Below are 26739 nucleotides of genomic sequence, written 5' to 3'. Positions count from 1 at the left end.
TTAAAATGGGTTCACTGGGACCACTTATGGGGGCTTATGAGTGGGAGGGGAGTGAGTTCATATGCAAATCATACAATGGAGCATGTATGGCAGGGATGTATTGGGTGACAATGGAAGGTAATATTTCAAGAGCTGAATCAATGTCGATACCTAAGCAGCTGGATCATTATCGATGTTTGAAGATTAGGTTGCCTGAGCCCACGTTCATCATCTGATGCACATAACTCAATCCCATGCCTATAATTTTGTCCAACAACAAATATGGTATAACTTAAAATATGTAATTTTAAGAGTTAATGGTGTTAGCAGGATCCATAGACGGTTTGGGATAGCAAAAGTTACAACTGTATGACCGTAGCTGTGATTTTGTTCAAGATGTTTTGTTATCGGTCATTTTAATAATTCCTATATCCATGAATGCAACACAGTCCCTCGGTTTATTAAACGCCCCGGCACACACGTTTCCGCTTAAACGCTGTTAGTCTTATTTATACAATCAATTGTACTAGTTCATTTACTGTTACCGAGGGTTTATGGCAGACGTATTTAATCCAGCACCTTCTTCACCTGAGTCAGACGTCATGTGGGGAAAACATTTAAAATGTTTGCACATTTCACTGAAGGCAGGAGACCAGATGTAGATGTATGCAGATGTTGTGGCGTGTGTTACGATCGTCATCATTGGTGGGTTGTTCAGGAGGGACAGAATTTAAACCAGAAGATGGCTGCCGCCTGCGAGCTCTTCACCTTCTTTAACAATCCAACGGGTCTCAGACGTGTTTTCTTTAGTTGTGGTTTGTAAAAGCAACAGGCGTAGGAGTGAACGGCCATATTTTTGTGATGTGGTTTTCTCCTGTTTTTGAAGTCTGGTAGGTCAATGGATGTATTTTGTTTTTTGTCTGTTAGGGTAAATTATGGTTGTTTCTTGCGCCGTAAACAACCAGGCATCATTAACGTTTCTAATTATGCCAAATAGACAACATCAACTCAAAAACTCTAACTAGTACTTGACACTTTTTCTGGAGACTTATGTTGATAAATGGGAACAATTTTAGCCAGGTTAGCTCCGGTTATATAATGTACAAATGTACTGAATTAAAGGCAGACCATAAGCTCATTAAAGCTTTCAATCCTACCGTTGTAGGGGGTAAACCTAATGCCGCTCAATAAATCCATCAGGCCCTCCATTTATAAGTGATATCGGAGTGAGGTGACTAATTTCCTTGATCATTTGGCCATTGTCGGAACAGGCGTTTTCTAATTACTCTAAACATATTATGCGGTGACAGCCGTGTGTGATGATGCATACTAACTACACGTGGGCTGAGAACGTGCCCGTGTGCTTCCTAACCCCAGCCTCACCCACCAGTAACTTGATTTTCTCCATCTTGAAATATTTCTGTATGTAGTCATCCTTTCTGTGGTTGCCATGATTCAATACAGATAGCCATTGATCTGCCGGCTCATTCCCGAGCATCAACATTCATGAGGCGAAGACAATTTATGGTTGAAGGTGGCTGCGGGCCGGGTATGAGACTAATCCACATGTGCACGCCCTGGTAGGCTGTGATTCAGAAAGGGGACTTTTCCCGCTCTTGTGTGTTTTATAAACCGCGTTGTGGGTGCAGAGACTTTACCTGATTTGTTGCGTGAAATCTCAGTTTGGAAAAGAGCGTGCTGTCTATGACGAGTGTGTTAAGTTGTTGGTATTTCTATTTATCTTGTCGGCCTCATTTGATGTGATTCTGACATTTTGGTTTTCGAAGTGGTCCCGTTGCCAGGTATCTGAAGGCGAACCATAATTTTCAAAGAGAAAAATGGAGTCTTCCACCACCTCATAAAGTAACGCTGTGGATAATCACATGTAGACCAGCTGTAAATTGTGAAGAGGAGGCTTGGTCGCTGTCGGGGCAGTTGTATTAAATGCCTTCTTGGGTGGTAAATCTTCTACCTCCCGTCCAGTCAGTAGGGATGCACCGTCCAATAGCATTTTTTTTCAAACGGATACGATAACGATACTTAGATCTGAGTACTTGTCGATTCGAGTACACATACCGATACTTCCACACCTGAAAAGTTTCAGGTAAAATCTGGATGTCTGTAGTCAAAATTGTGACTGAAGCCTCATTCACCACGTTGCAAATGTGTTTATTTACCTCATCAAAGACTTCTGGCACCATAACATTTGTGCTGTAGGTGCAGCTGGGAATCTCGTATTGGTGAAACCACACAACTGAGAGTGGCTGCTCATCCAGACCAATAAAATTACAGAAAATAAATAAAATTTACAGCAAACAGCTCCTAAAACTCCTAACACAACATTCAAAGCAATTGCAATAGCTCGGTATTGATTCTTGGCATTGGTGAACTTCAAAGAGTACGAGTAGAAAGGTGTAGCATCGGCCAACACAATCATGTCAGTGCATGCCTACCAGTTATTTATGGGTTTTCTTCACATAGACATGCAAGTAATTTAAAAAAAAATCTGAAGGATATTACAAAGAACATCATGGTTGATGAAAAAAGATAATGGATACTTCTCATATGTTGTTCTGAGCAGCACGTTAGTATTCTTCAATGCCAGTAAATATCATTACAAGAATAGTTCACCTCCAGATAAAAGTCCAGCTGTTGCTGTCTAACTATCATGTAAATGGCTGTCAGGGGTGTTTCAGGGTTTGCAAACCAAATAGTCACTTACTGCTAACTTATGAAAGGAGGGTCATGGTGACCACAGTATTGAACCCTTTGCACTACGTAGTGGGTGTTTCTCACTGTGAGTCCTTACCATCATGGCTGTAAACTATTACAAATCAGTGTAAAAATAATACATATTGCAAATGCAGTGCACAGTTGAAGCAGAACTTTTATGTACTGTACTTTTTAATTGCCTCTAACTGTACTTTAGTTGCCTCTAACAAAGACGTCCTTATCGTTATGGAACATGATGGATCTTTAAATGAATCAGGCTGTCCTGCATCAGATTCTCATCTCATTGTCCTGTCAAGCATTGAAGACCCACTGTTGATTACCAATATCAAAGTGTGGCGTTAATAATGTGCACAACAGGAACCCAGAGATTGTGTGTTACTGTAGGTCTAAATCCAAACGAATCTGCGCCTGCCATAGAGCGGAGGAAAACCGTGACTGCTTGGTATGAGACAAAAGCAAACGGCTCTATTTTTCTTTTCATCTTTCCTGATTTGATACCCAGCCTTTAAATAGCAACATTGTTCCTTGTGTTTTTGTCTCTTTTTTTGGTTCTGAATGGTGCTGTTTCTCCCTCAGTGGGAATATGGTGTGACCCACCCAAAAAGAATAATGATTCCATGACAGCCTTTATTCTGCCTGTAGGGATCACAATTATTATAATTAAGAAACATGTGAAGTTAATGCCAGACAACCTTAATTTCTACTCCCCCCCCCCCCCCCCCCCCCCCCCTTCTCTGGTAGTTATAAATAGAAACCTTAATTTTTCTTAATGCTATTAATTAATTAAAGCTGGGATTCAGAGGGGAGGACAACAAAAGCGACAATGAATTTTTAACATGAAAAAGAATCGACGTCCCTTAGATGGACCTGATTAACATGTCTCCCCATTGATCTACGCATTCTCTTTGCTCTGTTTTTCCCTTGTCCTTCTCAGTGCAGCAGTTACACAAAATATAATCCCAAATGCCTGATAATAGCTGGGTGCAGCACTAATTATTGTACATTAAATATGTGCAGTAGACATCAGTGAAGAGCTAGTAAAAGCCTGTATTTCCCTGCTTGTATACAAAAAGAATGACCTTATTGAGGTTGTCTTGCTCCTGTCACAGAATAAGAGAAACGAAGGCTCACAGGTGTATCACAGGCTGTGTTGAAATTGATGACGATGATTAATGGAACAGGATCGTCATAATTCAAGGATCTGAGAAAGTTTAAAAATTAGCTGGCGCTCTGTACCCTATACATGCTTATATTTCCTCTTTCTCTTGAAATAATATTTCAAAATTCCACACACTAAAAAATCAGTCTCTATATGTCAGCACTCTCCACGATCTGGTTTAACCAAAGAATAAAAATGGCACTGGAAAATTCTTTATAAAAAACAGCAAACACAACTCCAGTTAAAAAATAAATAAATAGAAGAATGAGAATTTAAATTCAATCCAACCTAAGCAGCTTTGTCTCGGTGCAGACGATGATACTGACTGAAGTGTTTACATCGAGGAACAGGAGCAGGAATTACCTGCTTATGCTAGCAGCAGAGCTAGTGCTAATACCATAGAAGTATCATAGTTCCTGATCAAAACTCGGAGCAGCAGCCCAACATTAACATTTTGGCCAAAGTAGCTGATAGACGGTGGGAACATTAGGCTTGAGTTTTTTGTGGTGTTGACATTCCTTTTTTGCAGAAGTGATAATACATATTAATTGCAAATGTGCTTATTGGGATTATTGTGTTTAGAACTTTCAAATGAAACCTGGACTCGGAGTTGCCAAAATGACCCACGTGAAACGAGGGGCACTTTATATAACACATGTTGTCATCCTTTGATAGGGTTGTCTAGCCGGTAGGACATAGAAGCCAGCTAGATGACTATTCTAGTCATTTATTTACAAAAAAACAGCAGTCTTCCTATTCCCTTTGTTGAACAATAATTTTACGTCATCAGCTTTATCACATGCACACAAAACGACTATAAAGATATTAAAATTTTATCTCTTTTAAAGACATCTTAACATTTAAACATCAAATCTGCACCTTTCTTCCTTCAGCAGCCAAACAGAGACCTCTGTCATTACAATTTAAAGAAAGTGAGTCGCTATTGGCTACATCAGCATATGTTTTTCTTCCCTACAGTCTGACACAGAATGAAAGGTCACAGAGGTGTTGCTAATTAATAGCTTAACAAATTTAAATGTGAACCAAAAATGTGTCTTAATTGAGGTTATAAAAAAAAGGATCTAATTATCTGTGGGAATTCTTTAAATTGAATTTACACAACTACAATTTCTAATCTCAGAACAGTCTGTGCACCCCCTACAATCTCCGGACAGGTTTGGAACCACTGATCTAGTGTTCTAGTTCAGCCACGTTTGTTGTCTTGCTGCATCTGATTCTACTGAGACATTCTTCAAAACTACCAGATTACGGCAAAACAACTTACTTGTATTTCTTAAGGGCATTTATCCTTTGATTTAAATATGATTTAAAAAATTGTCAAGCACTCAACCATTTAAGTGCACACCTTCTGAGGCTGGAACACTTTCTCAATAATAAGCAATTCTCAAGAAGAATTGTGGCCACTATTATATGCAGACACTACTGTGAAGGCATTATTTGTTTAACCTTGGAGTCATTTCATTTTGTATGCAAGCTTTTATGGTTCTGTGATTTAAAAAAAAACCTCAAGTTGGCCTGTATTTAATATTATCCTTCTAATCTGTAATAAAATGATGGCTGATGAACAGTAGACTAGGAACAAGTGGTGCCACCACTGTCAAGTTCTCAGGTGCCCAAAGATGCTGAAAGAAGTGCAAGTGGGGTGCAGTTAAATTATGCCACTGGCATCAAATGAGATGCTAATTAATGTTCGACGGTTTCTACTTGTACACAGAACTGCTCTGAGCCAAGTCCAAGTGGTTTGTTATTGCAAAGGGGAAAAAGAACTTCAGAAGGTTAGTCCAAAGACGGCATCTGCCCAGGGGACAGCGTTCCCATTGCTGCCGTTTGCCAAAAGAAGTATTTGCCGTTGGTCCTCTAGACTACTGAGCAGGTTCGCCTGACCTGATGCTATTTATGTTTCCTTGACTTAATTTTCCCTTTGCATTAAATAAATAACGGTCATTCTATTTTTAATCCTAAAAGCAAGCAATGAATTGACAGGATTATTTGACCTTTATTAGTATAACTGTTAAAGTGAAATGTCAATGTCTGGCACTGGTGTAATAAATTAATGCATTGCAAAGAGAAATAAATCCATTAATCATCCCCACAGCACACAAAGGCCATTAATCACCCTGGCAATAAGTTCTTTTGCATAGATTCTACCAATAAGCCAAAGGTAAGTGGTTGACTTTAACTGTTGCTTACTCAGTAAGACAAGTCCAAACCAGTCGAGGGTCTTCACCCCCACTCTTGGTGCCCCTTCTACCGCTTCTCCCTGGAGACGGGGGCTATTTGTATCATAGTAAGAGCATTGTTTCAACAAGAAGAGGCGAGCAAAGAGATAATCGTGGCAAAGCTATGCACACGGTGGACCTGCAATAGGAAAACTAATCTGAGACTGCAGGAAACCTCATGCACGAGGGGGCACGTGAACAGAGCTGTGAGATGTGGGAAGGTGGAGACAGACAAATTTATGTCTGGTTCTGCTGGAAAGCTAACATACATCTATAAATACTGTCTACGCCTCGGTTCAGCTTGGCATGACTGGACTGTACCTCTGTCCCTGTGATATGATGGTGACGCACCAGTCAGATGGACTGTGGACAAGTGAGAAGGTGGAATCATGGTGTCCTCTTAAAATCAGCTCACTTGAAATCCGGTGTTTCCTGTTTAGCCTCTTTGTTTCTTACGTCTGATTTGGGCCCATCAGATTCCATTTTCTAATTTCATGCATTGGGATTTGCTAGATCTCCAGCTCCTCATGTGCAGGCCCCATGGTGTTTATTTAGTAATGACATTTTACAACCATTTACGCAGATGCTTCGTTGCCAGAGCAACAGTTGGCTGTGAATGCCACAGATGAGATCTCTGTCTGTTTTTTTTTTTTTTTTGGAAGAGTTGACCTGTTGCTCTTCTGGTTTTAAGCCGATCCTGAAAATACAAGCGTTAATATTTAAAAATGTTGAAGAACTGTTCCTGAGTTGTGAACAATTATTTGCATCCTTTCTGACAAGCACAACTAAAATTGAGGATTGTTTTTTTTTTTTTTTTTGCTAGATTTTTGTTGTGCCCATTTCAGTTAAGTTTTGTACTGTGGAAAATGTCCTTGTACATCCCAGTGATTGATTGTGTTCTGCACGATATTGAAAATGATTAACTGGAACACTATTCCTCATTATATCTGTTTAAAACGGCTCAATCCATGCTTATTTACAGATGGCAGGAATCTCTTGTGATCACTGCTTAGTTACTTCTCATTGGGCCTCTTTAATGGCCAAAATCGTCCTCTAAAGCCAATTTTCAGGACATTTACTTTTACCTACCAGCAGCTGGTAGGCATAAAGCTAGAGGGATGCAAAATCACTCCATTAGCCTTCACCATTGCCACTGGGGCCATTAGCTGAGCCTCATGGTAGCTGGTTAAAGAAAATGGATGGGGCGGAGTCATTTAAACCCAGTGATCATATCTCACCAACTCTGAACTCTTGGCTTCACTGGACCACCCAGTTACGTGGGTTTGCAATGCAGCTAGATCAGCTGACCAGTCTAAAAAATGTTTTGATGGATCCCTGGTTGCAGAGGTGGAGTGCCCGTGTGTGCTAAGAGGCTCCAATGTCATTGCAGATGACTGGAAATAGTCATATGAGGCAGCTGTGTTATGACATCATCCATACTTTATTAACAGACACATCTCTCAATCCTGGCAACGGTGGTAAACGAGCTAAACTGACATTCTGCAGTTGACTATATTCAAATTTACATCGTGTAACTATTATCAGTGTATAGGTGGTCTTAAACATCTTTCTACATATACCAATGTGATGCACTGGTTTTTATGCACTATGTTTTGCACTTAAGTGGAGCTTTTTTTTCACTGGCGCCTATGGTGTGATAAAATCTTTAGATATTCCATAAAATCCCTTGCGGTGTCTGTTAATGACTCGGAGATTAAAGCCTGCAGAGTCTGACGAATAGACGCAAGGTTTGAGACAGAAACACATTAAGAAAAAAGCCAACAGGAAGATGATGGGTGGGTGATTGATGTGTCTTGCTGTGACATTAGAATACCTGGTATCCCAATTTAAGGCTCATGACGATGACTGCAGGAAACCAATGGCTGTTTTGCAGTTCACAAGCACTGACTTGTGAACTTCTGTAGTACATACTTTTGTACTGTGTACCATTGCTGCTGCTGCTGGCTGAGGTGAAATGCATTGTGGGATAGCTAGCTGGGCCATCTCCCCATAAGTCACATCGGATGCCTACTTGTTAAAATGGATGGATTAAATACACCCATAAAAAAAGGAGTGTACTAGGCCTCCTACCAACTTAAAATTAGCGAGTAATGATGGTTCCGGAGATAACAAGACCAGAACAATTGAGAGGCGTGTATTTCGAGAAGCGGCCCATGTTGGAACAGGGAGCTACATGATGACTGGAGAACATGAGAGCCTGAGAGGTTGTTTGGCTCTCTTTACCTGGTGGTTGCTTAGGAAAGTTTACTGCACCTATAATCCATCTTGTTCCAACCAAAAATCAGTGACAATCTAAAATGGTACAGTTAACAAATGCAGCCTGTGAAAAGTAAATAATTGAATAATTGGCATCTTCTTCTGAACAAAAAGAAATCTGTTCGCATGTTTTAGCCCTTGAGCTAAACTTAAAGGTTGAACCTTTTAGCCCCAGTATGCAGCAGCATTGCACTTATCTCGGTGGGTGGCTTTGAACTCTTTAAAACATACTTTACAGTTGTTTTTTGCTATTTCCTTTTCTGTTCTTACTCAATAATTAGTTTCCCCATGGATCCACCACCTCATATATGGAGTAAGGGGGCTCATTTTAGAGCCCACCCAGCATGACATCACACTGTGATGCTTTCAATGTATTTAACTCCCACTTGGAAATGGCAGCGTGGTCTCCGAACCTGTGCTTCCGTTAGTGTGTTCTTTCACTGTAATTTATTCAGTCCTTCTGTCTTTTTCAGTCCTTTCTAACAGCAGTAACCAATGTTGGATCAGAGAGAGGGGCTTTCACATGTGACATTTTCATGCTGTAACTACAGCTGTAATTACATCGGTGTGACCCACTTTGTTTCAGATCAGACCTGAATGTATTCCAGATTTAGAACCATTGTAGTCCCGCAAACTCTGCCTCACTCTCGCGTTTGTATTAAAAGGAACAGGCACATTATCATGTACCCTTTTTGACACGTGAGTGTTAATGTACCTGATGTAGTTTTCAAACACTGTGGACAAACAAAGGAGAAAAAAGGGAAATGCTGAAGTAAATTAGTGGCATTGAACGGCCGCCTGAACTGAGATGAAGACTGCAAGTCTTTCATGTTCAAATCAGGCAGTTTGTGGGATTTAGGGGCGAGACGCTCTGTCCTGGTAGGTTTATAATTTAGGTAAATTTCTTCAGCGCCTTGGCTGAATGAGATGCTCCAGAGATGGGCCTCTTGATGGAGCGAGATGACGGCCGCGGCCAAATATATTCAAACGAAAGCGAAATGTGCTGTGTAGGACTTGCAGGAATATTCACTTTACTCTCTCTGTATGTTTAGCAGACATATTTTGCACCCTTGCAAATCAGCGATTTCCTTCACAGAAGCTTTTAAAGCTATTTCACAATCCACTGCTCTGTTACAAAATGCTTTACATGGCTGCTGGTGATTGGCAGCTTTTATAGTTTTTAACAGGTTTGCGTATTTGTGCAGTTTTGAACACAGTTCATGTTAATGATTACAAGTTAAATGAACCGAGATGCATATAAAATAGGCCATCTGAATTATATTTACCACTTTGTTTTGGCAACCTTTTTAGTCCACCCAACTGCCATGAACACATCCAAGTTGGCCAAGTGTTTCCCCAGGAGATTTGACAAGATTGGATTTGGTAATGGCAGCCACTCATGCTGTGTAGAGCATGACACATTAAACACACCCAAAGAAAAACAGAATGCAGTCTCAAGTAGATTGTTCAAGATAGTTGCTATGATAATTCCTCGGTGAATAACCAGCGCAAAAGGTGTCAACACATCTGCCCCGAAGACGAACATTGACGTTTGAGATCACACAGCGCTGTCGGAGCTATTTTCATTTCCGCCCTTCAACAAAGTTCTCCTTTGTTATAAGTGACTTCCATATTGTTGTCTTACATTTTTTAAAATATACTAATATAACTGAAAACTTGCTTTTTCTACTGTTATTTTGATCGCTCTGAGCCTTTTACATAGTTTTGGATCAGATCTATCTTAATTTAACTTAAAGTATCAGGGGGAAAAAATGCAAAACAGCATCCTGTTTGATTTTACTCACTGAATAGGCAACCTTTGGGCCGTTATGGGTGTATTAAGGTATATACTGTACCATTAACTTGAAGGCAAATACATGAATATATGCGTGGAAGATAACGTGTTTTATTGCCCCAAATTACCCCAAATTAATGCATTAATGTGCAGTTAACCTCAAGGTCACTTGTAATGTCAGGTTCTTTGTGCTGTTCCCTCATAAATGCGTTGAGAATTGCATCCTTTGTTAGTTGACTTTAAGTGGTGTCTTGGTATACTGTGCATTACCTGTGGCAAAGAGTAATTTAATGCTGGGCCCAGCGCGACTCACTGTGCAGCAATTAGAAACTCTATTGAAGCTGTAAATACAGCACCCTCTGCTTTGCAGTAGCAGGTGGGTACAGAATAGGTTCGGCTACGCAAACGATACAAACCCCCCTCCAATATGGAATAAAAAGAGATTCATTGTCGGAGGAGGAGACATTCTGAGTTGGTTCCTGCTCTACAGGCTGGGTTAGAGAGCAGGATCGCCAATAGAACATCATCAAGCGTGCTGGGCGAATGGTCAGCCACACATCTTGTTTACGACCTTGTGAAAGTAAATGGATTTGTTTGGACCTGGACCCAATTTGAACTGCAGTAATGAAGCAGTCTGTTACAATGCAGCTGCCAGCTCATTTCAATACGCCAGATTCTCATATGGGTTTTGATTGTATAGCATCCAGAGCATTAGTGCTCAATTTTTACAGTAATTCAGTTTCATTGGTTTCAAAATTCTACATTGTACAGACTGAAGCTCTTAGAGGAGCTGTTGATAGTGATTGTTAAGCTCATTTCTCAACAGAAATTAGAACATCACTCTCAACCTGCTGCCTTTTCTAATGTAAATGTAACTTGGTTGCTCTTAAATTGGTTTAATTCAAGTGTACGCATACAGAAAGATGCAATATTTTGAAAGAAAACATGAAAAAATGATTTGCCTTGGTCTTTAAGCCGATATAATTTAATGAATCTCTGTCGTATTTGAGTGCATCCAAGCAACAAGTACATGTCTTTGATGTGTGGTCTTCTGTTCTCTGTAGGCTAACAGGATTCACCATTCCTCCACCTGTTACCAGTTCTGGCTCCGTTTTCTCACTGAGGCTTACCAGTGACTTTGCAGTAAGCGCTCATGGATTTAAAGTAGTTTACGAAGGTAAGAAAAACATTGATTTTTCCTTTTTTCCTTTAATGTCGTAAAACTGCAGCCAAAAGATCATTTTTATCCACTAAACTTGCACAGGTGAACCTCTGCACGCCGTTATTCTTGCGATTGACATGTAATTATGCTTTTTTGGAACTGCCACCGTTATGGGAGCATTAGGCGCCTCAATTAAGCAAATTAAAAACATACTTTCTAGTTCAACATCCCTTTTCCCGGAGTCCTGAACCTTTTCTGGGACTCCAGAGGTGCCTCTGAAATGACATGGCAGATGGCGATGGGAATTAGCCAAACTAATGGATCTGGTGATTTATCTGAGCAGAGTGCAGCAGGTAGCTGTGTAAATATAAAGTATCCTTCTGTGACCAGCTCCCTCAACTCCAATCTTTGCCTTCCTGCATCTTCATGCCAGCTTCTAGTTCCCCTTTTCCCCTTTTCTGATCTTTTTCACCTCCTCATTTCCCATCTGCAAAGGACCTGACCAGTGTGGGATCTCTGCCCTGCCCATCTGCCTGTTTCACTGTCTCCAGCTTTCTCCTCTACACTTGGCGGTCTGCTCAAATTTGTTGTTTTTCCCTCCTTGCTCAACACATGAGAAAGAAAATATTAACTTTAAATCAGGACTGGATCCATAAATTAAGCACCATAATGCCTGAACCATGAGCAGCTTCTGGCCGACCGGTGTGTCGGGCGAGAGAAGCAGCAAATCCCACTAGACGGAACTGGGAATTTGCAAATGTTGGACATTTTTGCTTAAACTGAATAAACCCTTTAATCAAACATTACCAAATTGGATTTTCTGACCAATAATCCTCTAATTGGCTATTCTCTGAAGCTTCATACTAATATTGCCATGGAAGTTAATTTGTCTTTTCATCAGCCAATTTAAAAATGTCACCAGCCTATTAACACAAATGTCCCCTATGACTGAGGCATGTAGCGGCAGATGTATTTACTATACACTCTCTGTAATAGTGGACCATGCAAAGCACAAAAGCTTCCTGCTGCTTCTGTGTATCTCTTTCACATATGCATTAATATTCACACACATCTTTCTGGCTGAAGATGTGTGTCACTTGTCGACTCACGGAGATGATTGAATCATGGTTGCAATTAAGTGGCTTTAAATCTACATTGATACCAAGGGCACAGCAAAGGACGCGGGTAGATGCAATCTAATATCATCATCTTCATATTTTTGAAGAATTGAACACTATTGTGTGTATATTCGTGGTTTGAGGCGGCTTTCCTATTTTCTCCTCCCGTTTTGAGTGGATTTCCAGTGCAGACAGAAGCAGTAGCCAAAAAGCACATGCACCAAGCTGAGAAGAATGCTTTCTGCTCAGCTTCAGGAGCAAAGGGTGAGCCTTTACTGAGAAATCGTCTTAAACCTCAGCATCTTGAGGGACAATGACGCTCCTTGTGCGTGTACAAACACCGCCACATTGTTAAACCTGTATCTTCTTCAAAGGTCTGCAGAGTATTTAGATACCCAGGCGGTTCTTTGATGCAGCCCCAGGCAATGCTTGCACCTAAGTACTCGAATTACCGTCTTAAATAAGCACTTATCACCACAAGGTTGCAGCATACTACAAGCCTGTCGAATTATGCCGCGCAATTGAGAACACAAACTCTAAATAAATTTAATGTTTATCATCTGGAAGTATTAATATGGTCTTTTTCAATGTAGTTTTTCATTGTGTAGTACTAAAAATCTTTTATGGCACAAAAATTATGTACTAGCATTCTGCTGCATAAACATCTGGGAACTTGTACGTGGTTATAGCATTTTTAGATTTTATCACGAGCCTCAATAGATTTATTATCAAGGCATATCTTTCTCAAAGGTTGCAAAAGTGCTCCAAATGTGGGCGCCTACATAGGTTTGCCTGAAATATTGTTATATTTTATGGTATCTTTATTTTCAGGCGGCTATTGAAAGCCCAGGCAGGTGACGCTAGGTGACGAAGCTGAAATCCACCTCCGGTTGTTGTACAAGTGCATATTTAACCCTGGCTTTAGAAGGCAAACGATACAAAGACTAATGGTGACGCTGAATGTGTTTCCACAGGAATTGAGCGATAAATCTGAGAATAATCGATCAGTCGCTACTCGAATCATGGCAGGCTCATACCCAAAATGTACTGTCGGTGACCCAAACCAGATTTTTCCCCCTCAATTCCATTGGCACTGTTCTCCAACAATAACTCTTCCAAGAAATACTTGGCAGCCTGCTTCAGCAGCAAGGGAGTTGCTGATTTTATTTCCTTTTTTTTTGAGGCCATTATAAGTCTCGGTAACCGTCCTCTGTCCTTCAGTAGAAGATTTAAATGCCACGATGTGGTCTCGCCACATTTTAAGAACAGCAGTGACCTAAATTTTGTGTTACTCACCATTTATGGTGAAAAACCGCTCTCAGATGTGTAATGTATCGTGGAAAACACTTGAAAGATATATAAAAATGTAACATTATCCCGAGGTCTTATTTTAAATATCTTCTATATCTGTGTGTTCATACAGTTCGTTGTTCCAACATTCCAATTTCCACTCTGTCTGCAAACTCGATACCCAAAAAATAGTGCATAGTGTTCATCTCACTTCAGGACATATTTAACAGTTGTAACAGGAAGTAAATGGTGATGTCGTCGTTGTCTCCTTTTATTATTAATCAGGACATTTGCAACACTAAAACACACACTCCAGTTGTATGGTGAAATCTCAAACCCTCTCTCTCAAAGTTAATGAATAAAGTAAGCGTGTTGATAAAATCCTAACCAACATATATCCTGCAGTTATACATGATGTGTTTAAAAGAATGGGTTCTATTTCCAGTGGAGCAACATGTATGTTCAGCAGTGGTAGAAGTTAGTGTTCGCGCTGCGACGGCAGAGCTAAATCAGCAGGAGATGCCAATGAGACATCACTCTTTCATGCATTATGTTCGTTATATAATGTCAGTTCATTTCTGCACTGAAAGATCTGAGCGGTCTCAGACAGTCTGGCTCATCCCCTTTTTGTACACACTGTCGGGCTTGGAGCTTAAATTATGTTGGTTTATCAAGGACGCACAAGTACTTCCAGTACTTGTTCTCAATCGATACACGCAGCTTTTCCATTTATATTTGCCAATGACCACACATTCCCTTTGTTGATGGACAGGGCTACTGATGGGCAGGAAATCTTCCTTCCCTCACGCTCTGCACCCATCCTGCCTCCTCCTCAGCCACAATTGCACGTGATGTTTAGGGCTCCAGTTCAATTTTGCGCGTCAACGATGGCATCAACTGTGCCGCCTACCAAGGAGGTGCTCCCTCTCCTTTTTTGATTCCTTTGACTCGTCGGTCCAGATGATCATCACTGGAATCGTGCAGAGGTCACCAGGATGTCAGCCATGGTCAAACACCCACAGAGAAGAGGATCAGAGCCATCAAAACTTCCTGTGTATCCTGCCAGTGACTGACAGATTCCCTGCTGCTGTAATAACCTGCCCAGAGGAGAAGATGTGAAGAATCCACTGATGTTAAGATGAGAGAACTGCATGCACCGAAGGTTTAAGCCAAAGTTGAGCAACCTAAAACGGAAGGATGGCAAGGACTAACGAGCTCCTTGTGTTTCAGTTTGACATAAATGAACATAAATGCATACCTTTCGTCTTATGCGGCATTTCCGAATGCTGTAACCTTAAAAAACGTTTATTTTTTCTTGTTTAATTTGACTCCATCTGTAATTTATATGTTGGGGCTGTTAAATTTAGCTCACAATACAACCAACCAGCAGTTAATAGTCAGGATTTATAGTCCTTGCATTAGCAATTATACTGTAAATATGAACTTCTGCATTAATAATCAGAGCTACAATAAATATTGCCAGATATTAGCTTAATAAGGTTAGTTACTCCAGGATCATTGTCAGATGTTATCTTCCTGATTCCCCCTGCTGCACGTTCACACATGGGTCATTTCATCTCGAGCATTTACGTAGTTACTGTGGGGAAAATGTTTCTTTTTTCATTTCCTTTGCTTGCCAATTGCAATAATTGGCCCCAAACCGATGGCACATTATCAAAAATAATCATTTGATGGGACTGCAGGATCAGTCACAGTGCTGCAGGGTGGAAGGTTTTATCATTTTTCATCCACTGCAGACAATCAGAGTAATTTGGTTGTAGATTTATAGTGTTCTTTGTCACAAAGCTGAGCCAAGTGTTTATTTTTAAAGGCATCCTCATACGTTGTTTTTTGTGTCTGTTACTTAAGAGCACGAACGTTTCAAAGTAAATTTGTATCAAAACTACTATTGCCTCAGCAAGTGTCAAACAGCTGTGCTGGCATCTATATATGCATTTGTATATTATTATTACCACTCGTGGTATCTCATCCATAGAACCACTAATGTCCTGTCTTTGTTTGAACCCCCTCTCTGACATTTCCCCCTCCAATCATAGATTTGCTGTCATTTTCATAATCTATCTTTTGCTTTCTCCGGTTGCACAGGTTTGAATCCTTTTACCCTATTTTCAGGGCCCTCCCCTGCGACGCGGAGTAGAAGCCGGTACTTTGTGTGCAGAGACATTTTCGCATATCCTGAGTTTTGGTGGTCTAATGGAGGAGGAAAATTGTGTTCAGCCAGGAGAATACAGGATTGAACGGCTCTTCAGCATTCTGTCAGCAAATAGGGATGGATAGTTATTTCTAGGGAATTGCTTTCTTTTATGAAATGTAAAACTGTTCCATTTGAGAAAAAATGAAATACCTGGCCAGGGATTTAAAAAAAATATCAGCAATATTTTGTAAAAGTTCTGTTTTTCATTGCTATTCCACATGCATTGTTTATGTCTCAGTGCTGATGGCCGTTGCCAGAGGCATTGTAATTTTGGGCCATCTGTCCATCTGTCTCTTTGGCCTTGACTTTACCCCCCCCCCCCCCCCCCCCCCCTTATTCTTATTTCTGGTGTGAAATAAACATTTGTTTGAACTTGCCACTGCAGCGGTGCAGGCAGTGATTCTGTACCATGAGACTCAAACCCTTTTACATGTTTTGACCTGCTGCAAAATTCGGCATGATTATCAAAAACTTGATTTATACAGAGAACCTTCATTCTTTGAAATTTGTAAGGTTCTGAGAAAATCTCCAAAAAATGATCTGGCTTTGCAAATGCAAAGGCAATCTGGCACAGACAGCAAAAAAAGTAGCTGAAGCCTTTTAAGCAACACTTTTGTATTTTTCAGAGTTGAGGAGCAGCTCATGCGGAAACCCAGGAATTCCGCCCAAAGGCATACTGAACGGAACATTGTTCAACGTCGGGGACAAGATCCGCTACCGCTGTGTCACCGGCTACGTCCTGGATGGGCATTCGCTCCTCACGTGTGTGACTAACGCAGCGGGTGTGTCAGTGTGGGACTTCCCTGTGCCAATCTGCAGAGGTGAGAAGGTTTTAAAAGCGAAAAAGATGAACGTCGCGTCTTTTTGTTCTGATGTCTCCAGGATGTTTCGATAAGATGTTTGGCGTGAACATTAATTAGTTTGTTTTGCCCTCTTGCCATCTGAATTCCAGATTTTGCTCAAAGTTAATTATATCTTGATGATTGACAGTTTGATGGCTGTGTCGGTCAAATTATCGGCGTGTCAGATTTAGTAATCTCTGGGACCAGTTTAATTGGATGGAAAGATTGTGATCATGTTGAAGTTGATTAAGGTTAATTATTCCAGCGTCTCAGAGGAGTGAGCTTAATTTATAACCGGTGATGTGTTTTTATTTTCATTTAGTGGAATCTGAGATATTCTCCCATTCAAAAAGAAAAAAAATCTGTACTGTCTTTCATTTATTATTATTAATCATTTATCAATGACAACATTTAAGCACAGCCTCCTGCTGCCTGCAGTGTAAGTGCATTTGGACATATTATTAATCTGAAATTAAACCATACAGGAAACTAGTTTAAATACTCTAATTCAGAACCGAATTGGGGTAATGATTCAGGTTCCCAGTGAACTGCACTGTGTAATTAATGAAAATGTTCAATATTTCATTCATTTGTTCATTCAGCTCCAGGAAATGTGATTTAATTGTTCATTTTTCATGTATTAAGGCTTTTGAAACTAAATTACTACTTATCTGTCAACTCTCGGTAGTTGAATAAGCATCCTAAAGGTAAAATGGTGCAGATATTAATATCATCCATCCAAAAACCCCATACAGCTGAAACGTTCCTACATCATGAAAGCATCACAGAACAAAACACAACCATCTTTCATGCTGTCGTGTGTAGCAAAACCAAGCTCAAGCTTCACCATTAAGATCTTTCAAAATGTGTTCTTGGAAGGAACCATTGACATTTTCTGTGGTATTTACCAGTTGTTAATAGTAGCAGCAATCTTTCCATATTTGAGTAACTCCTGAACACCTCGGGTGACATGCAGATGGTTGTTCTGCCTTTGCAGGCAGCAGGAAAATGGTGACATTTTAGAAGCTGTCAGTCTTTCATCATGGGCCAACCTGTGAATATGTCTCACTGACCAAAGATATCGCTGTGACCTGGGATAAAAAAATGGCGATGACGTAAAATCTTAAGCAATACAGAATTCCGCGGAGCAGATTTTAGTCTAATCTAGGTATCCTGTGGTGATAAAAGCTTTTTAGGAACAAAAAGCTACAGATGGAGGGCCTTTTCTATTTAAAGATAGTGTTTTCCTCTCCTGCCACAGGCCAAAAACATCACTCTATTTCAGACAGGGCGCTGCTGGAGTCCCCCACCCCATCCCCCTCCTCTGAATCTGGCTGTCTCGCGTATGTGGGCAGATGGTCCTTTGATCATATTTCCTCAGAGATCCTGCCCTTCCTGCTCATCACCAATTGTTTCACACTAAACCCACAACACAAATCTGTCCTTCATCCACTGTCCAACCCCAACCTTCTCCCGGCACGAGACGGAGGGAGGAAAGGCTGAAAAGAATAGACGGTCATCTTAGTTTTAATATCTTTGCTTTAAGTAATAAAGAAAGAGCCAGTATTAGGACAGACTACTATGTCATTATGAATGAGTGACAAAGGAGCTGAGATGTTAAGTGCTGGAAGGAGCATTTGGGTTTGCGAGTCCAAGGCTGTTATTTATGAACTAAAAGAAAAAGAGCATAAAGGCAGTGAGATGCAGAATTAAAGGCCGGTCTAATCATGACTTACTACTGGTCCTCCCAGAAGCCCAGTTCAGTCCTTTCAATCTAAATTGTCTCTGGACATTCATTAAACAAGGCAGCGAGACAGCAAATAGGGACAGCGAGGCAACTCGAGAATACGATCTATTGATATGCTGTCATTCTTTCTTCCGGCTACTGTCCAACAAAACAAGGGAATTGGGCCAAAGCCTCTTTTAAAACATTCCATATCTCGCAAAGTTAGTTGACCATTTTAAATTTTTTTCAAGCATCTTTTTAGGTGTATTGTGCAAATTAGAAATGCAAATATGAGGAGTTTTGTTGCCCGTGGCAAGATTTCTGACTGCTACAAAACGCTCCATTGACCTTCACATTTAGAACTGATGGGAAAAAAGAAGCTTTGAACTAGAAACTGCTGCAAAAAAGCATCATCGGCAAAAGCAAAAGGCAGCACACTGGTGTGTGTCGGGGCGATAGGCGAACACGTGCACTTGAAATGGACCTCAGGTGTGAATGTGAGCGTAAACGCCTGTCTGTCGCTGTATGCTGGCCCGACCATGAGCTGGCAACTTGTCCAGAACGCTTCTTTGCCGGGGGGCAGCCAGGATTCTCACCAGCCCCCCCAACCCTGTTAAGGGATAAAGTGTTGGATGATGAATGGATTGATGTTATATATGTAGCAGCATAAGATGCCCCGAATCCATGCATAAACACCCGCCTCACCTATTCTTTATGGCATGTCCACAAATGTGCTGGTAACACCTGCTTGTGCACTTTCCAAAGGCAACATAGATGCAACGTTAATGCTGCAGGCTTAAATATCTTTTTGGTGAGGATGTGGTGGTCCAGAAAAATGTGGAGTCCAAAAAAATATCAAATTTTCTTTTGTCAGACAAAAGGGTGGCTTACCAGTTCCCCATAGTTCTACTGAGCCCAGCAAAACAAATTATGGAAGCAGTTTAGGACTGGGTTTATAGAGACGCTTTGTCTTTGTCTTTCCCTATTTGAGTCCCAAATCGCATTTATGGATGCAACAATGAACTGTTTACATACAATGGGAATTGGACATTTTCCCAATTTCATGCAATGATGGGATGATTTTTCGCGACATCCTGGATGTCAAGGCGCAGTACTGACTCAGACAAGTTGAAGTCCATCGTTCAGCACATTATATGCTTATTCACAAGCAGAAATTCTAAACCCTCGTGTCTGGGGCAGCACACGTGACTACTGTGGTCTTTTTCCTCTGCAGCCTCGTCTGCGTTTAACTTGCATTAAGTAGAGGAGGGACTTCCTTTTTGACGCTGCCTTTGTAATAACACACAGATTATCACAAACCGAGGACCTGAGGGTGTTCATATGAAGCCTGCTGCTAATACAGGGGGGTGAATATTTCTAAGTAGAAAGACAGGTATTGTGTGTCTGATCAATGTCAAGGAGGGAGAGGATTACCCGGATGCAAATGAGCTCGGGCAAATCAGCCTAATCCTCCCAACTGTCTTTGATTGTTTTTACACAGAAACAAAAAAGATCTTTCTTCCCCCTTAACTCTAGAAGAAGATTTAATGATTTGCTGTGTACGTGTTTTACTGCCATTTTTATTTGTGCAGGAACAACAAAATGCAAGTCAAATCCGAGCATGGAAATATGCAACTCTGGAGGCATTATGCAGTCTGGGCTGCAGGTGATTTGTACATGTCAGGCTGATTGCTGCTTTTTGATTTATCACACCGTGTGCAGATGTGTTAAAGAAGCGGCAAGTGTGCTTTTCAGGTAGATTTTTTGGGTGGAATTTAATTGGAAACAACTGTAGGTGCAACTCTATGATTTGTCTTCTGACAGTGCTCACAATTTGCAATTGTCCACCTCAGCTGTTTCCCACAAATCTTAGAGCAGGAGAACAGCACTTCTGGCTTTGTCCCACAATTAGAAACCAGCCCTTCTAGGCCAGCTGCCCTAAAATTGCCATAATCAGGCCACTTTAGAAAATCCACCCTTGGCTAGAAAACTTGCATTTCCACCCCTTACTAAAAGCACTTGCAAATTGCCTTTAAAAGCATCTCAAATGCAACTACTTTTCGTAATTACTCTTGTTTCTGCCCAGTTTGGGTCATGAATGAAGCGTCGTGAATGTTTTTGTTCACTCTATTGTTGACTGCATTTATTAACAGCATCATTGTTCTATGTAACAATCTAATTCTTATATTCTTTTTTTTTGGCTTTTTGGGATTTTGTTCATTTGGAGCCTGAGGAGGTTTTCCATCCACCTTTTTAGAGACTAATATCTTTAAACCTAGGGCATTCTAAAATCTCCAATGCCATTTTGGATACTTCTGTTCCCCGTCTCTCTCTTTTTCATCTCTATCCCTTTCATAAATTCTTGATTTTTCCCTCTTCTTGGCCTCACATCCCCCCGCCCTCCTGGCTGTAATGAGCTGGCTCCTTCTCTTAGACTTGCAGCACTTGGTTTTAGTGTCAGTCCAATTCCTGCCTCTGCTGAATAACTCTACCTGTCTACTGGCACACTTGGAAATGTCTTTTGAAATGCACTGAGGTGATATTAACACTCTGTACTGTTGTGATACAGTGATGAGTGACGATTCCAAAACAAATCACTGGCCGACGTTCCTTTGTTCCGACAAGGCTGCAGCCATTCAACAAAGGAAAGCTTGTCCTTCCTGCAATGCATAATTGAGAAGCTGCCCTTGATATAACTCATATATACCGGGTATAATTGATGTCTCACGTAGTCTCACTGCAATCTCCGCCCTTCTTATAAGGACTTTGATCCATCGCCGCACTTTGGTTAATGTGCCGAAAGGACATGGATCAAGCTAACTAGAGGCCCTTTGCTCCTCTATCTCTCCCCCTTTTCCCCTTTATCTTCCTTTTAATTTTCATACTCTCACTTTCTTGTTCCTTGACCAATCTTGTAATGCGCCATGCAGGAACGTTCCAAGTCTGGCAGCTCTCAGCGCTGAGCGCAGCTCTGAGCCATCAAAGGTTTCAGCTGGCACAGCCGAGTGTCACATATTAGTCTTAAATGAAATGAAAACTGTAAAAGCCCTGCCATCATTAGATTTCTGTAGGGAAGGAAAGGCAGATGCAGGACTAGGGAGAATGTGGGAAGGGTTGATAGGCCAAAAGAATATGAAAAAGGCTCCTTTTGAGAATAGTGTAGGCACGTGTAACTAAGGAAACTGAGCCATTGTTAATTGTAGGGTTCATTAGCATACAAATGACATGAAAAGCTGAAAAAAATGTGCACATGATGTATTAGAATAACACTGAATCATTGACTCCCAGCTGAGTAGCACATGACACGCCGTCTTTGAGAGGTTGTGCTTGAAAATGTAACCAGACAGCAGCACCACATTTAGCAGTAACTCAAAGTAATTAAGTCTCCATCTCTCACTTCATTGTGGAGGAATTTTGGCACAAGTCTTCACTGTTTAAGTTCAGAGGGGAGTGTGCCGGCTCTTGATGAATTTGAGCTTCTGACTTTGACAAGGAAGCTGCAGTGTCATTCCTTTCCACAACACAAGTGCTGATGCACTTTAAACTGTGAGACACGGCTTTGGCCAGGCTTTAACTGTCCAACAGATGGTCTCACATTTGACTCTTCAATGTTTTGCTAGAGGAGAGGAGTTCATGATCAGATTGATGGGCAGATTCTCTGAGAAACAAGCCAAAATCCTCACTCCCACAACATGAGGGGTGGTACGAGATTGATATGCGGCACATGGTTCCAGCCCAAATGGCACCATTCTTTATGACCAGACATCTCCATTTTGGTCTCGTCTGTCCAAAAAAGAAATGTGTTCGTGCGCTCATTTTAAAATGAGTAATTTATTCTGTTTTTTAAAAGTGGACAGTCGTGAATTTTAAGGTTTAGAACACTAAGTTGGCCCTGTTCTGACTGAGATGTATATTGGGGAGAATTTGTTTCGATGTCCACTTCTGGGAAGTGGGGAGGAAAAATGCCTTGAATTGTTTCCTCTCGAATAGTCTTCCTCACTACGAAATAATGGAATTCAAATTGCCTCATAACTCTTCACAGATTGAGCAGCAGCTCCTCTTAACATCACCGCAACTCAACTCGAAGTAACTCAATGCAAGAAGAGAAACACAGGGACAACATAACATATTACAAACGATAAGAACCCATGTCCTTTCCTACATCTGTAGAGGAGCTCCAAAGCTAATCCAGCATTCAAGGAATTTGAGGAAGTCCGAATCATCATCACTTCTGAATCTTCCTTCATCCATGTTTTTATTGTGCTTCCTCACCTCCAGGCTCTTGTCCAGCAAACCCTCTGTATGTAGACGTCTCAGACACATTTACCTTTGATTAACGTTTGCTGCTTAACCTCCAATATTACTTGATGTAATTAGAAAACCATAATGTAATTGCTAGTTGCTTTAACTATCAGGGTGGATGTATAGGTTCTTCATGTCTAAAGTGTGACAATCATGTTGACTAATGGGTCTGAAGTGCGTCTCTGTTCTCTCCCTTTCCTGCCTGCTCTGCTTTTCGGTGACTGGCAGCGGAGGACACATGTGGCGGCACCTTGAGGGGTTCCAGTGGGCTCATTTCCAGCTTTGATTTCCCGAGCGGTGAATCCCCCGGCACTGGTGCAGGTGGAGGTGCCGGAGGCCTTGGCACGAGTGGCGAGTGTAAGTGGACCATCCTGGCAGATCCAGGGGACACCATCTCTCTGGTTTTCACTGAATTTCAAATGGAAGAAAAGTCAGATTATCTGGAAGTGGAGGGCTCTGAACCGCCAACCATCTGGTAAGTTGAACTGGGAGGTGGAGATGAAGCGGGTGAGGCTTGGAATTGCTTGCATAATTGATTGTGTGTATGTGTGTTTTGTGTGTCATCAGATGTTTTAGTGGTTTAAGTGAGGTGTCGTGGATTTTCTTTCTTTTTAATTCTGCTTGAGTGGCTGTGATCGTTTCCACTAATATTTAACAGTCGTACAGTTTCAGGCCTTCCGACTGGCCCTCTCTGCAGTTTCAAAGACAAACTATAGAAAACTGCAAAGCATTATTTTCCCTGAAAATAAATGCAAATTGTAAGTGAATGACACTTTCACCCTGCCTTATTTAATGACCTGATTTAATAAAGATGGAAGAAACAGAACAATAATAGAAGACACTGGATGATAGTTAACAAATACAATCACAGAAGACTTAAAATTCATCTTTCAAAGATTAGGAACGTTTCTCTCTTGAGCAGCGGTCATACCAAACCTTACTTTGTGTCAGCCAGTTGTCAGGGTTCCTGTCATGAACATGGCAACAGCCAACAGAACTGGCCATCCCAGCGGGGCCATTATCTAAACCTCGTCCGTCCACAGTGATTAATCAACGGTTCACCCAGGTGTTGTTTCTGCTCCGTCCAGAAGGGAGTTAGGAAAGGTCAAATAACTGTAAATAACTGCTAACAAATTATTCACATGTCCCAGCCTACCTCTAATGGCTGAGCCAGTGGTGGGAGCATCATTTACCCTGTGAAATGCAGTCGCAGTCGTGCACAGCAGCCTGCCCTCGCAGCCGCAGGTGGCACAGGGTGGAACGTTGGACAGGGTTCATCTAATCTTTTGCATATTAAGGGGACGTTGCAGCTGTGTTGTGACCGAACATAAGGCCTCTCCAAACCGAGCTCCGCTGCTGAACTCCGGCCCACCCCTGATTATTACTGTATTAATATTTAAGTGCTATTGTTACATGCCTTCATTTGCATAATTGGCATATATTGCATTTCTTTGTATACACAGGAAGTCGATCACATGACACGATTGCACTCATCTGGAGTTTGACAGATAATGATGTCGACCGTTTTTTCACCTTCTGGCTGGAGAAAAGTGTATTATATCTGTATTAGAATAAAGTTGGTGGTGTCTCTTTTTAAGGTTGCAACATGTTCAGATTTTGTATTGGTTGTTGAAAAAACGATCCTTAAAGCGTGCAACTGTGCCTAAGGCTCGGTGTACTGTATATGGCCAGTACAGACAATCAGAAGTATTTGGAGATTCACAGACAAGAGCAAAAGCAGCACAGCACAACATGACTTGTCCATGTTTCAGAAGCCCTCATGCCTTTGGAATTGTATTGCTTTCTCTCCTTCTCTTTGTGTCTCTCTAGCTCTCCAAGGCCAACTGAGAGCTAAACGTTTAAAGCAGATGTGAGCAGAGATGAGCAAACTGTCAATTTAGCCTTGAGGCCTGGAGCTGTGAGTGACGGGCTGGAATCTTCAAAGTCTGCGTATTTAACATCTCCTCTTAGCCTTCGTGAGAAACGTCGAGTCAATCTGTGACCTGACTTGTTATCTCCTGACAACCTTTGGCACTATGGCTGTATAATGTAGTGAAAAACATGAGTAAAACAGGAATCATCCATTTCGTTGCTGGGTAATTACAAACTGGAAATGAGTAATGCTGTGCTAATGGCATCGATGCTAATTACTCACCGTCATTGTGTAAAGCATACAAACATGATAGTACGGCTCTCCCCAAAAATGATGACTAATGCTGAAACAGTCTCTCAGGCAGCTTAAACCCCTTTTTAGGAGCAAGATCATCGATTGTTTCGTCACCACACTAAGAAGGGCTGAAGTAAGTTTGTGCTTCAGTCAAGCTGAAAATGGTCAAAGCTGTTTTTTTCTCATAGAAAAGCAGCGTGAGAAGAAAGAATGCTTATTTTTCTGACCTTTAATATGATTGTAAAGCCATGTTCACAAAGGGCACAAACAACAAGCTGGAATTACATGTCAGTCAGTATTTCAACACGTCAACAAAGAGCATCACGTCTGAATTGCCTCGCAGACAGGCGCTGGGATTTTCAGCAAATAAGTTGTATTTTCCTACTTTTGATGATGCAGTGCTTTTTCCTCCTTCCCATCAGGCAGTGATTTTCCAGGCTCGTCTAACGACGCATCACAGCGCGGCTTATTGTAAACCCGCAATGATTTTAAACCATTGTGGTTCACTGGATGTGCCCCCTTCCAAAATAACCCTGCAAAGATGGAAGCTGGACAAGTGAAAAGAGAAGTGGTTCCCCTGCAAAGTTTGTTAAAATGGACATATTGATCACATTAACTTTCTGAGGTCTGTTATTGATCTTCGGGGGAAACTCTTCAGGACCTAAATTGGCTCCTGTGTTTAAGGATAAAATAATCTTCCAGCTCCTGTGTTCCTGTTTATGGATTATGTGTGGGAGGAAAGAAGGGAGGCCAGTGATCCTTTCCTATTTGACAAATCTGAATTGATTCCATTATCTGAGAGGGGCTTCACAGAGGCCCGCCGCTGTAAAACGAAGTAGAGACACCAGAGATTTCAGCGTGCGGCGCTGCCCTCGAGGCCACGTTCAGCTCCCCCACCTGCACACTGGGACTTGTTAAACTGGTATTTTGATGAGTCCAGAATCCGACCTCTCCTCCTTTCTGATCGGTTACAATTTACTCTGAGAAATCGAGCTCCTTAATCTCTCGCAAACTGAAAATCTAATTGAACCAGTTGTGAGCGAATTAATTGCGTCTCCTCAGAGCATCCCTTCAATTTTAACCGCATGGGCTGAATCACAGGTTTTCATCTGTGATCTTTGCTTTTCCATCCGTCTGTTGCCGTGTCACTCTTTATTTCCCATTGATGGAAAATTGTCTTTCACTTCCTGTGACATACTTTACCGTTGTGACAGCGTTATATTCACCTCTGCCACTCTTAAATTTGTACCATCACTCCTGTGCTCCCCGAAGCATCAGTGCTCCTCCCGGTACAGCTTTATTGTCACTATCCATTTTCCTTTAGATTTTTCGTAAAAATTTGTTGCTTCCACCAGAGGAGACGTAGAAGCAATCCCTTCTCAGTAGCGCGGCCTCCTGAAGGCTGCTGTTCTGCATGTCTATTGTTGTCATTAGCATTTTATCAGCGACACAATGAGACAGAAAAGGTCAGCTTTTCTGTGAAAATCAATTACCTTTTAAGCATTCTCTAAGGGCGACCATCATCTTCCCCTGTGATGGATCAGGTGGATTAAAAAAATCAGCATTTATGCATATTAATTAAAGAAAGGAACCTTTAACCTGCCCATGTTTATCAACAGCATTTTGTATAGTTTCCAATTAAAAGGAACCACATGCATCATTCACATGCGGAAAGATATTTTCTTCCTTTTAGATGTTTTTTTCCATCTCATTGCTGTTTTTTCGCAGCTTTGC

General features: G+C 41.2%; 1 protein-coding gene across 1 annotated transcript in view; it reads left to right on the top strand.

Moving 5' to 3' along the window:
• The window catches only part of LOC130533193 (CUB and sushi domain-containing protein 3-like), a 139564-nt gene that overhangs the window by 11771 nt on the left and 101054 nt on the right, over positions 1–26739 (top strand). The window contains exons 3-5 of the mRNA XM_057046426.1: positions 11248–11360; positions 16595–16789; positions 23067–23313. Coding sequence (XP_056902406.1) covers positions 11248–11360; positions 16595–16789; positions 23067–23313 — 555 coding nt within the window. The remainder of the gene's footprint in view (positions 1–11247; positions 11361–16594; positions 16790–23066; positions 23314–26739) is intronic.

The sequence above is a fragment of the Takifugu flavidus genome, chromosome 10 (genome assembly GCF_003711565.1).
Source record: "Takifugu flavidus isolate HTHZ2018 chromosome 10, ASM371156v2, whole genome shotgun sequence".
In the NCBI taxonomy this organism is placed as follows: Eukaryota; Metazoa; Chordata; class Actinopteri; order Tetraodontiformes; family Tetraodontidae; genus Takifugu; species Takifugu flavidus.
The sequence above is the reverse complement of the archived record's forward strand: the minus strand, read 5'-3'. Positions and strand labels throughout refer to the sequence as shown.